This window comes from Sturnus vulgaris, chromosome 7 (assembly GCF_052056855.1).
Source record: "Sturnus vulgaris isolate bStuVul1 chromosome 7, bStuVul1.hap1, whole genome shotgun sequence".
NCBI classification, from domain to species: Eukaryota; Metazoa; Chordata; class Aves; order Passeriformes; family Sturnidae; genus Sturnus; species Sturnus vulgaris.
The window spans coordinates 22,077,658-22,091,913 of record NC_142249.1 but is presented as its reverse complement, the minus strand read 5'-3'; the positions used below and the strand labels follow the sequence as shown (position 1 = coordinate 22,091,913).

General features: G+C 36.9%; 2 protein-coding genes across 2 annotated transcripts in view; both read left to right on the top strand.

Moving 5' to 3' along the window:
- Nucleotides 1-2,583, top strand: part of LOC106862098 (uncharacterized) — a 31,353-nt gene extending 28,770 nt beyond the window's left edge. The window contains exons 32-34 of the mRNA XM_014890903.2: nucleotides 61-148; nucleotides 233-322; nucleotides 1,407-2,583. Coding sequence (XP_014746389.2) covers nucleotides 61-148; nucleotides 233-322; nucleotides 1,407-1,606 — 378 coding nt within the window. The 3' untranslated portion in view covers nucleotides 1,607-2,583. The remainder of the gene's footprint in view (nucleotides 1-60; nucleotides 149-232; nucleotides 323-1,406) is intronic.
- Nucleotides 2,584-3,461: 878 nt separating this feature from the next.
- BBS5 (Bardet-Biedl syndrome 5) lies at nucleotides 3,462-14,131 on the top strand. Its single transcript, XM_014890921.2, has 12 exons — nucleotides 3,462-3,585; nucleotides 4,627-4,709; nucleotides 5,512-5,577; nucleotides 6,400-6,449; nucleotides 6,971-7,098; nucleotides 8,001-8,136; nucleotides 9,135-9,230; nucleotides 9,737-9,799; nucleotides 10,492-10,626; nucleotides 10,738-10,821; nucleotides 12,547-12,570; nucleotides 12,707-14,131. Exons 1-12 carry the CDS (start codon nucleotides 3,524-3,526, stop codon nucleotides 12,806-12,808), a joined length of 1,029 nt encoding a protein of 342 aa, XP_014746407.1. The 5' UTR covers nucleotides 3,462-3,523; the 3' UTR covers nucleotides 12,809-14,131.
- The last annotated feature ends 125 nt before the right edge of the window (nucleotides 14,132-14,256 follow it).

The window sequence follows — 14,256 nt, the reverse complement described above, 5'->3', positions numbered from 1 at the left end:
GCTCATTTTCAAACACTTTACAGTATCTGGAAAGAAAAATAAATCAAATGCTTATTTCAGACCAACATACCTCCTGTAGTCTACGAAGCCTATGAAGAGGAACAAGATGAAGAAAAACAGCAAACCCTTCTAACAGTAAACACTAGAGGTATTTCTGTTGTCATTTATTTCTTAATTTTCATTTTTGGCTGATGAAAAATCAATGTCTCATTCTGTTTCTTTTCACCTGCAGCTGTGTTACCATTATTGTCATCCAAACAACCACCATCTAATGAAGTGATGACATCATCTCTTTCAACTGCAAGCCCCACACCAAGACCCGGTGGGTTAAAGATCATAACTAGTTCTTCTTCACCTGCTACTAACTTTTAATAATCAGAGTAATTTTGTGAGTCTGTGATATAGAAGAGAAGTCATTTCAGGATTTTATAACAGATCTAGTTGCAGTTCTTGTCTTCCTAAGTTCCGGATCCCACCACTCCACTTAAAGCAAAAGCAAGGTTTCTATAACCTGAGAGGGAGCTCCTAAGGGGCATCAAAAGAGAAACATAATGCTCACTGAGAGTGGGCCAGTCAGCAGGTCATTCATCAGCCAAGGAGAGGCAATCTACAAAGGTGGGAGGCTTCATTAAAGACAGAGATAGTGATTTCGGAATTGGATAGAAAGAATGTATTTCTCTTTCAGAGGAGCAATAGGAAAAAACAGTGTTTAGTCATTTTAAGTACAATAATCAGCTGAGTTCTTAAAGGGTTGATTCTTTTTATATGAAATGCCCAAATGTATTTTGTTTATCATTTGGGGGATTTTCAGTTCCAGTAATATTGTATTATGACGGGAGCAGCAGAAGAGAGCAATAGAAACATGTTTCCGTGTTTCCTGGGAACAGTGGCATGACTTATTCCGTCTCTGGCACTAACGTTTTTTTCAAAAAAGTGACAAGATATTAGTCACAACATTAAACTTCACAGACATTAAACTTCTCCCACACCACAAGGAAAACTAATGTACAGCAGGATACAGCAGATGCAACTAGCTTACAGCTCTTTGGCTTGCAATTTCAGTTTGCTCACAAGACTGGTTGCACATAATCAGATTTAAAAATATATATTTCAAAATTATCATATTCATGTTGTTTGCTCTTTTTGTATGTGGAACCATAATAGTATTATTTCTGGAATTACTAGTATTATGCCAGTAAAAGAACAGTTTATTTGACTACTAAGGTGCACTTGTAACTTGCCTTCAATATTAACATCTTTAGCACTAAAAGTGAATCCTAAACTATTGTGTAAGATTAGCAGAAAAAAGTAAAACAAAGTAAGAGTTTTAAAGATGAAATCTATGGAATACAATTGACTTTTACAAACTGAATGGTTTCTATTCCTCTCTTTTCTTTTCATTTTAGAAAGTAGCATGGTCCTGCAGTGCCAGCTAAGGCTAGATCCAGGGCCGTGCCGTGCTTACACAATCAGATGGTATTACGATCCACAAGCCAACGCTTGTGCTCAGTTCTGGTACGGCGGCTGCGATGGAAATGCAAACCGCTTTGAGTCTGAACAGCAATGTAAACAGGCTTGTGTATTTTTTTCTGGAGGAAGGAATTAGTTTGTACATTAAAAATGATAAGGTTGAAGATATTGATTGTTTGGCTTTTTTATCAAGTATCCAGCACGGTATCTAAAATCAAACCAATTAATTTACAGAATGCTAACAAGAAGTCATGCGCCCATTAACTAAAAAAATGTCTACCTATGCAAGCATACTTTAATACTTCTAGCATTTATTATATGGCATAGATATTATAACAAAATAGCAAATTTTCAACAGTATCAAGAGTAGAAAAATTCCTTTTTTACTCAGTTATAGTAAGAGCAGTGTAGCATTTGCCATAGCAATTGCCCTTCTTTCACCTAGACCTTTAAATACTACCATTGTACAATCACTAACTAGACCTTATTTTAAACTACATATATTGCCTTGGAAACCAATTCTTGGTCATTATGTAAGTTCTTTTCCCTTTGTTAGGGAAATCTGATATTTGGCATGGATTGTGCAATGAAAACCTCACCTCTTTTGAGTGAAACTATTCTCACAAATAATATTTTACTATTTAAAGCACAAAATATCTACTTCCTAATTACATGCAGGGTACTACTTAATACAGATAAATACAAGAAATGTATCAACTTGTGGCCCATGTGCTCTCTGGGTCACAAGACAGGCAAGTGGTTTAGTTACCCACACACGTGTTTCCTAAACACATCACAGGTACATTTCATTCTTCTTTTTCAGTAAACTCTCCTCTGTTTTTATTAGCTAGCCAAATCCATGACAATTACAGTTAAAACACATCCACAGATTTATATGAGTGAATATACTAATAACTGGCATTACTGTGTTGGGTTACTTCATGACTAAAATGGTCCTTCCAGTGCGTTTCTCTTCTGAAAGCCAAGTCTAACTTTTAAATGCATTTTAATATTTTCATCTTCCTTAGTTAACTATTTAATCTTATATGTTTAAAACATTAAACACAGCACAGTTTATTGTCTGCCACTGTGATATTGCTTTTTACATTTATGTCTGCCTATATATGTTGTATTTCCTATTATTTAATATAGTTTAAAGCTTGTTTGTAATAAAATATTTCTGGTTTTACTGCCAGGACAGAAAGAGGATAATGGTACTGTTCCAGGACTAAAAACTTACCTCGCAGTTAAATTACACTCACTGTGTCATGCGTTTCTGATAATGTAACTGGATTTCTGCCACAGCCCTTAACAAGGCCAAACATCTCAGATGACACACTCCTGTACACGAAAATCGTTGATCATTTTTAGTTGGATTTGTGTGGTGTGTTTGTTTTTTTTTTTCCCTGAGTAAACGGTAATTTCAAGCGTATCAACAAAAGGGAGTTTGGCCTCAACCAAAATACTCTCTGCCCTTTCTGCTTCCAGAACGCTCAGCCCCTCTCCTGAGGGGCCAGAGAGAGGCCGAGGCACTTCCAGCGCGCTGCTTTATTTCACCGAACTTGTGTCATTTTCGGATAGATGCAACGGGGTCCTTACCAACCCAGGGACAAGCTTTAGGGAAAGAACTACCAAAGGACAAGTCTTTCCTTATGATTCTTATTCGGAGTATTTTTTTTTCTTTAATTTGAAAGTGGTAGGGCACTGCAATTAAAATTTGCATGGAGTTTTCAAGTCGTCCCAAATTAAAAGTGACACGTCTCATCTCTTTTAAAATAAACCCAAAACCACCAAACAAACAGCCAGGCCCGCAAACCCCAGGGCTGAAGGCGGTATTACCGAGAACGCCATGCTCCCTCACGTTTTAGCTTTTAAGTTTTAGCGCCTCAGCCGAGCCGGCCGAGGGGGCAGGGCGGGCGCGAGTGCGCGCGCGCTCCCCGCGTGCGGCGCCGCAGCCAATCCCGGCCGCCGCGGGTGCGCGAGGCACCGCCCACCTGCCCCTCCCACTCCGTTGCCACGGCGGCGCGCGGACTCGTCGGGGCGGGTGGCGGCCATGAGCGGGGCGCTGGACGTGCTGTGGGAGGACAGGGATGTCCGCTTCGACATTTCGCCGCAGTGAGTGCCCGTGTCCCGGCTCGGCCTTGCCCTGCCCTCACAGCGGCGCTCTCGGGCCCGCCCGACGCCGGTAGACGGCTGGCTGAGCGCTGCCTCCGCAGGCTGAGGCCGACCGCCGTTATCGGCGCGGCGTGTGGCGGGAGCGCCCCGCTGTGGCGGCGGGGGAAGAAGAGCGGCTTCACCTGCGGGGCGGAGCGGGACGGGACAGGACAGGGCAGGACAGGACAGGACAGGACAGGGCAGGGCTGGCAGTGCGTGCTGGGTGGCGTCCACTCGCAGTTTCCAATCTATAAGAATAAAACAAAAGGTTGGGCGCTGAGGGAAGGTGTATACTTTTCCTAGCTGAGCTTTTCTAGCACTGGGAAGTACAACCAAACTGAAGGCGTGTGTCTGCGAGTTGGTGGCACTCATGGGTACCAGGACCTGGCCCACCTGCCGTGGAGTTGGCATCCTCCTCTAGAACTGTGGCTGAGCAGTATTTCACGGAATTCGTGTCTTAATAATACATTTTGTTTCTGTCATGCCATACATGAAGAGTTTTGGCTGCTTTTGACAATTCGATTAAAATACAGCAAAAATTCACACTGCATTAGTTGCTATGTAATTAAGTGATTAGATCAGTTAAATAAAGCAAAATAATAATATAAACAAATAGACCTCACAAGAAAAACCCAAACCAAACCACACCCTTTGTGGAAAATTTAGCAGAGCATTTCACATGTGTTTTTGCATCTGATTTTTTTTTTTTGCTTTCTCCTGCAATTTCCACACACTTTGTCCTCCTTATGGGGTAGAGTTTTCATGGTCATACTTGCTGCATATTTATTTACTTATTTACTGTTAAAATTTAGTAATAAAGATACTAATATTTTTCATCTGTGAGATGTAGTGATAATTTCAGGTATGTAAAGTTGATTTCTATGTATGTGTGCATATGTGGCTTTTTCATTGCATGATGTACTGAGCAGAAAAGAAGAAAGCGAAGCAGGGAAATAAAAATGGTCTTATTTTGGAAGATAAATGATTTTTCCTATTTTTTAGACAAATGAAAATGAGACCTGGAGAGGTCCTTATAGACTGCTTAGAGTCTGTTGAAGATACCAAAGGAAACAATGGAGACAGAGGTAAATACATACTCGAGGAAATCGTAAACTTTCTACTGTTTAACCTGGGTAGGTTCAGGAAAGCCTAGTCAGGTTTCCATTGAACTCTGTAGCAGTGCTCTGTAGCACAGAAGAGACCCTGCCTATTTCATAGATCTGCCTCAGAGTGTTTTCTTAAAGTTATAGAAAGTTGATTCTTGTCTCAGACTTTATTTAGAATTGAAAGCCTTGTAGGAATTATCCATTTATAAACAGTGTGTTTATAAATGCTGTTCTGCTGTAATCCACTTTAATGCTCAGTTTGTCCCACCCTGTTTTTAACTGAATCAGTAAGGAATATGTAGTGGGCAGGGGCTGAAGCTGCCAGCATGCTGAGATGACCCTTCAAGGCGTTGGATGTGCTGCTCTACAGGGTAGAGAATGGAATAAATTTGCATATGGCAAAGGGGTGAGGTTATTCATGAATACTGCTGTGATAGTTAATTCACTGCCTTCCCCTTCTCCTCCCCAGAGCAGTTCTGCACTGATTGTTCCTACATTTTTAATGCAGGCATCTGGATTGAAATGAATAACTGTTCCTGGTTTGATTTTGAGGAATGCTGGTATATATTAGAGATTATTTAATTTGTTCCTTGTTGGATTTTCTCTGCTAGCATTTTAAGCATTTAAGTGTGTAGTAGTTTTTAGTTTTAGTGATTTTTCTGGTGAAGTGTCCTGTGCTTTCCTTCTTTTTCCTGTCAAGGGGAAGGAATATTCTGTTGTTTCAGAGTATTTCATATAATGGAGTTTGTTTAGACTAAAAATAGCTACACTTTATCTGCAGGCAGACTCCTTGTGACAAATTTGCGGATCATTTGGCGCTCACTGTCATTGCCCAGAGTCAATCTCTGTGAGTATTACCTTTTGTTTCCTTTGTGGTGGCACGCTATTCCTTCACGTATTGATTTCGGTACAGAATACTGAAGTATAGCTGTGTTGCTTTGTAAAGTCTGAAATAAACTGTTACTAATGAATCTCTTTATAATAGAGGAACTGAGATGATAATTCATAGCAAAATAGTAATATTCAATATTCAAAGTTAATTTCTCAGAAAAGAAGTTGAAGGGTTCTTCAGATGTATTTTTCATTTGACCGATGTGGGATTCGTTTGGTTTTTTAGAAACAAAAGTTTGAGCTTCATCTTGCATTGCTTTACTTGTAGCTCTTCTTGCCACCTGTTTATTCACATTTTGCATTTCTGTATTTATTCCCCATAAGTACCTGCCTTTCCAGTTTTAGTATCGTAAACTCTGAATAAGTGTTTCATTTTAACTGTATGAGTTACAACTGTATGAGCAGCTAGAGGTTTACTCATATTTAATTTCATGTGCTGAATAGGGGCAGGCTGCAGTTACTTGGTACAGAAATTATTTCTAGTGCTCAGTGTGGAATCCCTTTCTGTGGAAATATTTATTGGATTGGAGGGTACTCTGAGCTGCCAGAGTTGGTCCTGATTTGAGAACAGTACTTGACCAAAGAACCTCCCAAGACCCTTTCCAGCTTAAATTAGTCCTCAGGGTTGTGATGAAGACCCAGAGCATTAATCACAAAGTGTAATTCTCACAAATAGCATCCAAAGCTGTGCTACAACATTCAGTAATATACTTTGTAATTTTGACTGTTATTTTCCTTGTTCTCAAAACAATTGTTTTTTTCTCCCTTGATTTTTAAGCTGTCGGTTACAACTGTGTTATAAATATAACTACAAGAACTGCCAACTCAGTAAGTTCCAAAAATACTTTTAAAATAATAAAAGAAGCTGTAATTAGTTGCTTATACTTTTTGCACGATATCAACAATAATCTGAAGGTTTACTTGCAAGAACAGTTATAGAATAGTAGCAAAAGTTCTGTTTTAAAAGTGGAGAGCTCTCAAATACATAGCCTAAATGGAATTGCATGCAACTGTGAAGCTGTTTGACTTGCCACAAAGAACTAGCAGAAAGATGATATAGATTTCCTGGGCAACCATTTGATAACAGAACCAAAAATACTATTTCAGTAATCATATTGCAAATGTAGAGCAGGCAGGCTGCATTAGTTTCACTGTTGATGGAACTGGTAGTTGGTCAAAAAGAAAAATAGCTTCAGTTGAAGACAGCAGTAGATTAGTGGCAGAATCAGGATTACACCTCCATATATATGGTTTAAAACAATAACTTAGACAATCTCTGAAGATTATTTATTATTTGTAGAATCAAGCTACTATATTGCCAAATGTAAAGTTTCATTTTTTCCTTACAGAAATTACGAGGGCAGACAGAAGCCCTGTATATATTGACTAAATGTAACAATACTCGCTTTGAGTTCATATTTACCAATATTGTTCCTGGAAGTCCCAGACTCTTTACTTCAGTTATTGCTGTGCACAGGTAATGTACATAACTCAAATACAGGGGATTACAACTGCTAATAGACACACAGTGTATGATAGTATGATAGTATATGATATAGTATATGGTAGGCATAGTATATGACTGTCCATATTCAACGTTCAGGAAACTTTCCCAAAGAGAACAATCTCCGGAAGTAAGGGGGAGAATGATCACAAATTTTAGTAGATAACGGCACATAATGAAAATTAATGTGTATTTATACTAGCTATTGATTAAAAATTATACACCTTGTGTGTATAAACTGTCTGAATAAATAAGAGTATAAAGGAGCTAATTTTAGTGTGAATTTTCTAGCTACAGTTTCTGTCTGCAGTAATTTCCCATAATTTCAGACCATGTTAAGGAAATGATGAGTTAAATCCTAGTCTGAACTCTTCATTGACTACAAAACATTGTATACTTCCCACCTAAAGACAAATCATCTGAACGAATGTGTGCATAATACATTACCATGAGTGTCTGTTTAAAAGTTGTGGAATACTGGCATATGTATTGGATGTTGGTGGTTTAAGTGGCACTGAAAAGTAAAAGATTGTTAATGTCCATGCTGTTTAGTTAGCATGGGACCCAGAGAACTTATGCTTAGCAATAGAGGCTGGGTGATGACTGCCTTAAAATAAAGGAAAAAATAGTATAGACATGAACAATACAGGAGATCAATAAGTCGTTAAAAACTTGTTTTAAATTTAAAGATAATTTCATTAAGGAAAGCTGGAATGTACTTAATAGTGTTGAAAAAGTTTTAATAGTACTCTCATGCAATGTGGTGACAAGAAAAGATGAAAATATACATTTCATATCAGTACTAAAACAAAAAATAAAGATAATAGTAGAATGGAACTATGCATGAATTAATATGTATTTTATATTTTTTGCAGAGCTTATGAAACTTCCAAAATGTATCGTGATCTGAAACTGAGAAGTGCATTGATTCAAAACAAGCAACTGAGATTGTTACCACAAGAACAAATATATGATAAAGTCAATGGAGTTTGGAATTTATCAAGTGACCAGGTATAGTAAAGCATCGGAATACATTGACTACAGAAAAGTTAAAATGTTTCAACTTTTATCTAGCAATTGTACTCCTATAGTTTTGTAACCTCAAAGAATTACCCTTAATCCTGTTCATCAGCTGATGCATGAAGAGAAACTAATCCCATATATTTGCTGCTCACTACAACAAAATCTCCTTTTGGCAACCTGAAGTCTACATGACCTGGCTAATATGCAAGGAACTAGATATACAATTTCTGTTAAAAATATGTATTTATGAGTCTAAAGCTCTGTATGATAGTGAAAGAAAATCATGTTTCTGAAGTGCTTTGCTGAATATTTTTGTGTTTACATGCAGCTTTGACTAAACAATATTAAGATATATTGTATTTTGATTAATGAAAATTAAAAATACTGGAAAGGATTCTATGTCTTAAATAATAAAAACGTTAAGATAAAAATAGAAAATATTTATTATTTTACAGGGCATTAGTTGCAAGCATTTCCTAGAGCAGTGAAACAAAACAGGAGCTGATATTTCTGTCTGTGCAATTTTAGACCAGAATAGAAATATGATCCACTCTGACAAGCTGAAAAGTTCTTTCCTCTGCATTCCCTTGGCACACATCTCCTCAATTACCTAAGTTTAACCCACATGCCATTATACTTACGCTTTATGCCAGTTCCAGATCTGTACAGTTAATAACGCTCTCAGATGCTTCATGTATTCCCATGAGGTTGGCTGGGCTGGGACTTCATCCAGCTTTGCTGCAGTAGTAGGTACTCCCAGCTATTTTCATTACTCAGGTTCTGGTAGCCTTTAAAGATTGGATCCTACTTTCTTGCAATCAACAGAAACATTTCAACTGAGTTTGATAGGGAAGAATCAGGCTTTTAGTGAATAAAATATGAAGCTGTACCTTGTTTATATGTAAATGGATAGCAGTAATTGTCATGTGTGGGAAAAAAAAAAGTTCTTTACTTAAAGCAATTCTAACATAACTTTTCTTTAATAGGGAAATTTGGGAACATTTTTTATTACTAATGTGAGAATAGTTTGGCATGCAAATATGAATGACAGCTTTAATGTCAGCATACCATATCTACAAATTGTAAGTATCTAAGAACAATCATTTTCAAAACAGCATATGTTCAAGTCTTCTGTTCAAACTCCCAGCTTACCAAAATTTTATTTCATATCACTCATTCAGAGAGGAATTTAGTAATGCCAGCATCACCCACAGGGTATATTTTCTTTTCTGTCCAGATTAGTTAGGGGATTTCCTGCACAGCTACAAATGTTGAAAACGGCTTGTATTTCAATTTTTTAAAATATTTATTCTGATGCTTCATTCCACCTACATTTACTGGGATTAATGATTTCTGACCCTGATGTTCAGAAATTTATTCTTACCACTGTCACCACTTCTAATAAAACACTGCTCCCTGAGGTTTCGGAGGTTCAGATTTGTAATAGTAAATGAGAGGAAATGCTGGTAGCCAAGCTTCTAGAACCATTAATTGTAATTATTACAGTGTAAAAAAACAAACTGAAACAATGAGATTTTTATCCAGTAATTACAAAATTTTTAACAGCGTTATTCCTCTTTATCATTAGCGTTCAATAAGAATGAGAGACTCAAAGTTTGGCTTGGCACTTGTGATAGAGAGTTCTCAGCAGGTAAGAAGCTTTAACAGCCTTTTTCTATTGATTACATTTTTATTATACATATATACAATATTTCTCTATATGCAATATTTTTATATACAATATTTCTCTAATCCTGAAATGTCACACGTCTGCTTTTAAGTTACATAGAGCATTTCTTCTGTGCGGCCTTCTGAAAACTTTAAAAAAGTTCTCTTGCACTATTTCAAGTGTATGTTATTGTCAATACGGCTATTGGAAGTTACAGTTTCTCTAAGCAAAGCAACAATAGGCCAGCATGACTAGCTTATAACTGTCAAATACACGGTCTTCTGACAGATCTTTGGGATCTAATTAATTCTGTACTTAACTAAGATCACTCTTTAAAATATTTTTCATTATTTCTGTGATCTGAAAGCTTCTTTAATAACAACATCAAGACCAAACAGACTCAACATTTGCTGAGTGGCTGGGAATAAATCATTAATACTACTTTTGAATTTGTCCCACCCTTGCTTGCTTGTGGTTTTCTGTATAAGGAGTTTCTTATTTTATATAATGGGCTAACAGTTAAAAGCTTATCTGCCTCATAACTTGAATCATGACAATGCTTCTCTTTCTCAGCAAGCTGAAAGTTGCTATCATTAAACTAGAAATCAAGGAGAAAAAATTGTTTAAAAAGTAAGACTAATAAACAGATGTTGTCTTTTTTCTCTGTTATATAGAGTGGAGGATATGTACTTGGTTTTAAAATAGACCCTGTAGAGAAACTGCAGGAGGCAGTGAAAGAGATTAATTCACTTCACAAAGTTTATTCAGCTAATCCTATATTTGGAGTGGATTATGAAATGGAAGAAAAGGTACTCCATTTATTTATTTTAAATTAGAAACAATACTGTGTTAACAATAATAAAAATATATTAAACATATTAGTTATGTGAATTTGCTTACTACAGTGTTATAATTTGCAGCCTCAACCCCTTGAAGACCTAACAGTGGAGCAGGTTCCAGATGATGTTGAAATAGAAGCTGATGAACATACAGATGCTTTTGTGGTAAGCAGCTCCACAAAAAACGAGAAAAACAGAATCATTCTTGTTTGGTTATTCAGATTTAAGCAATGTACAGCTGTAATCCTCTATTAAAGATAAGCTAAAACTGTACTTTCTATATTTAAAACACATCTTCATGCCTTTTATTAAGCATCCTGATTATTACAGGAATTTATTCTGTATATGAATTTTTATTTTAAGAACAAACTATCACTCAAATAAAAGTAGTAGATATTTAAAAGAATAGTTTTATGTAGTTTCTCCACACGTTAAAATCAGGAATAGCTTGAAAATCAGCAGTACCATATAATCAGACACATTATATTAAAACAATAATTTGCCTTCTCTTAAAGCAGATGAATAGCTGGTGATAGCTATGTGCTCAATATTCATCCAAGATTCAAAATTGGAAGCTTTTTAGAAAGGCAGTAATAATATATTACTATGTCTCCCAGTATTTTGGGAAAATTTACTTTAAAATGCATTAGGTTGCTTGATTCACCCTCTTTCAACTAATTGATTGACCCTCTTTCAACAAATTTCCAAACTTAGTGTGCAACCCAGTAACAGCTGGTTCCATGATTGACTGCAGGGGTAGATGGCACGTGTTTTCAATGTTAGTCTTGCTGCACTGACCATTGACATGTTTTCTTACCAGTCTCCGAAATTTGGTAAATTAATAGGCCTAGCAGGAGTGTTATTTCCACTCCTTTTAATTTTGCAGCCTTTCACTAACACAGCTAAGCTCTTGGTTTTCCCTTTCCCTCTTTTCTAGATTTTTGGCTTCTTTATTTTCATTTTTGCACATATTTATCCAGTCTTCAGCATATTTGAAGACATACTTTTTCCTTAAATGGCAATCTGTTTGCTCTATTGGTGCCTTTGTCACCTGAATTAAATAACTGTGCTTTGTATATTCTCAAACAAAAACTGGAAGCTGAAAATGGTTAGAAGGTTGTTGCTGTAGAAGACACAAGTTGACCAGGACCCAAGCAGCAGCTACACACCAATATTTCACAATACTTGATGCTGCAGGAAAGTGTTTTCTTTTCTGCCCCTTACCAGTCCCCAGGGGCAGCTGAAGCAAGACTGGGCTCTTTTTGGTAAATAAGATCTAGAACCTGCTAGTCCAGAGATTTCTAGAGTGTGGATATTTTCGGAGATCTGATATCCCTAAGAGTCTGAGCCTTAATTTCCACCCACACAGAATAGGAAAGATGGAATCTCTTTCACACATCTGTATCTATTGAGCTGTTCTATTACTCTATGTTCTTTTCTTAGATTGGGTAAGATGTCAACTGAATCTTGATATTATACACTTTAAGCTAGTTTTTGATGTTGAATAGTAAAAGCTGCTGCACGTGAGGCAAAAAAATACCAGGATGCTGTCAGTTTGTCTTCATATTAACATTCCCTATAAAATGTTTGTCAGTGTAACAAATGTAATACAAAAATGTTGCCATTTAAAAATCTTTCTTTATTATGATAGAAAATTCAAAGGTTGATATTTAATGAAAAATATCATAATCCAGTGGTATCTAATCTATAATCCAAAACAGAAACTCCTGTTAGAACCCTTTTGTAAAATTATTTTAACATAGAAGTAAAACCCACATAGACTAGATTCTCGTGGAAGACCTACCCAATACAGTTTTGACCCCAAGGAATTATTAGCAGATGTGGTTTTTAGACTTCTTTCTCAAGGCTGTCTTTTGTTTTCCTTTGCAGGCTTACTTTGCTGATGAAAACAAGGTAAGGAGATACTTTTTTGTACTACCAAATTCATAAAATAAATAATTGATAAAATAGTTGATAAAATGGGATAATGAAATTAAAAAGTGCTTTCTGCTTTGTTTTATTTTCTCTCATATGTAATGTATTCAAAAAGCAACATGATCGGGAGCCTGTTTTTTCAGAAGAACTGGGACTTGCAATAGAGAAGCTAAAGGATGGATTCACACTCCAGGGACTCTGGGAAGTAATGACCTGATTCAGATTGGTACATGTTTGTTTCCTAAGCAGGGAAAAACTCTTCGTTCTTGCTGGATTTAGATCTGTAGAAGATAATTTAGAAATATCGGAGTAGCAGAGAAAGAACACGCCAACACTAAAGAGCAGGCAAATATTATAACATAAGCCTTCGGGCTATGTCATAAAAGAAAGATTATTCAGAAGCCTTGTATGCTTAAGAGCGGTGCGATTCTGGTGTTGCGCGTGGAGCAGTGGCAGGAGAGCCGCTCGCAGGCAGACGGGGCGGGCGCAGCTCCCGCAGGAAGCGCTGCCCCCTGCGGGCCCCCCTCGGTCACAGCTGTACGGACCCGCCAGTTCCCTCTGCCTGTCACACTGGGAGCACTGGGAGCACCTCCATTTAACACGCTTGTAACCTCCACTGTTCTCACGATTGTCCTTTCTCCCTCCCCTGACAACACAAATTCGGCCATGCTGTTTCAGTCACCATTTTATGGCAGGTAGCTACCATTTTTTTTATAACTTCATGGCTTCTGTATTTATGTATTGCCCTTTGGCTGCCAGGACCAGGCACTGCTTTGCCATTTTACACAGCACTATGTCAGAAAATGAAACCTCCTCTTTCTGCACACGGGGACCACTGTTTGAGACAAGGCAGTATGACTATGCAGTTTGATGCTCAATTTAACGTATTCATATACAGAGTGATGTACTTTCCCATAATGATTATGTTTGAATTAAATTTCCATAACTTGTTTAATGATTTGCAACACAGAAATACCATCATACATAGAACATTTTGTATGTAGGCATATTGGCTGTGTTATTGATAGCTTTAAGGAAAAGCAATTCTGTTCCAAATAATAGCTTTCATATCTCATAATTTTGCTAAATGTTTAGCACGTGTTATTCCAAGTATTTAATTGTAATTGTATTTAATTGTAATCCAGATATCCTGATACAGTTGTTTGTTTGTTTGTTTTTGCTAGGGCACTTTTTAAAGCAATGATCTAGAAAACAGGACACATGCAAATACCTTCTGTATGTGAGTCATTAGACCTTTTATGATGTTATGTGTTATAGAGAAATGAGTCATTTATTGTTTAAAGGAAGACACAGCTGTTACGTTTTCTAATGAGATAAAACCTCTGCGCTGTTTTCTATAAATGGCAAGTCAAATGAGCTTTCCTCTCAGCTGTTGTTTCAGCAGCTGACTGTTAAAGTAACTGTGGTGTGCATGTAATACTGGTGATTGTAGAAAATCTTTCAAAGGATATATTTTAATGAAATACTATCTATGCTAAAAAGCAGTCATTACTTCAATAAACTTTTTTATTGTTGTAAATCTTGCATTCAAGTAGTTGTATTTTGATCCTGTTTCCATTACTTTCAAAGAACATTTTAGCATATGGGTCGAGATTTCAATTTGAATTATTTTGGAAAGCAAAACTTTACCGGAAATAACATATA

Coding starts and splice junctions, on each gene's coding strand:
- BBS5 (XM_014890921.2), top strand. CDS start 3,524: ATGAGCGGGGCGCTGGACGTGCTGTGGGAGGACAGGGATGTCCGCTTC. Junction 3,586..4,626: donor CGCTTCGACATTTCGCCGCA/GTGAGTGCCCGT, acceptor CCTATTTTTTAG/ACAAATGAAAATGAGACCTG. Junction 10,822..12,546: donor AACATACAGATGCTTTTGTG/GTAAGCAGCTCC, acceptor TTTCCTTTGCAG/GCTTACTTTGCTGATGAAAA.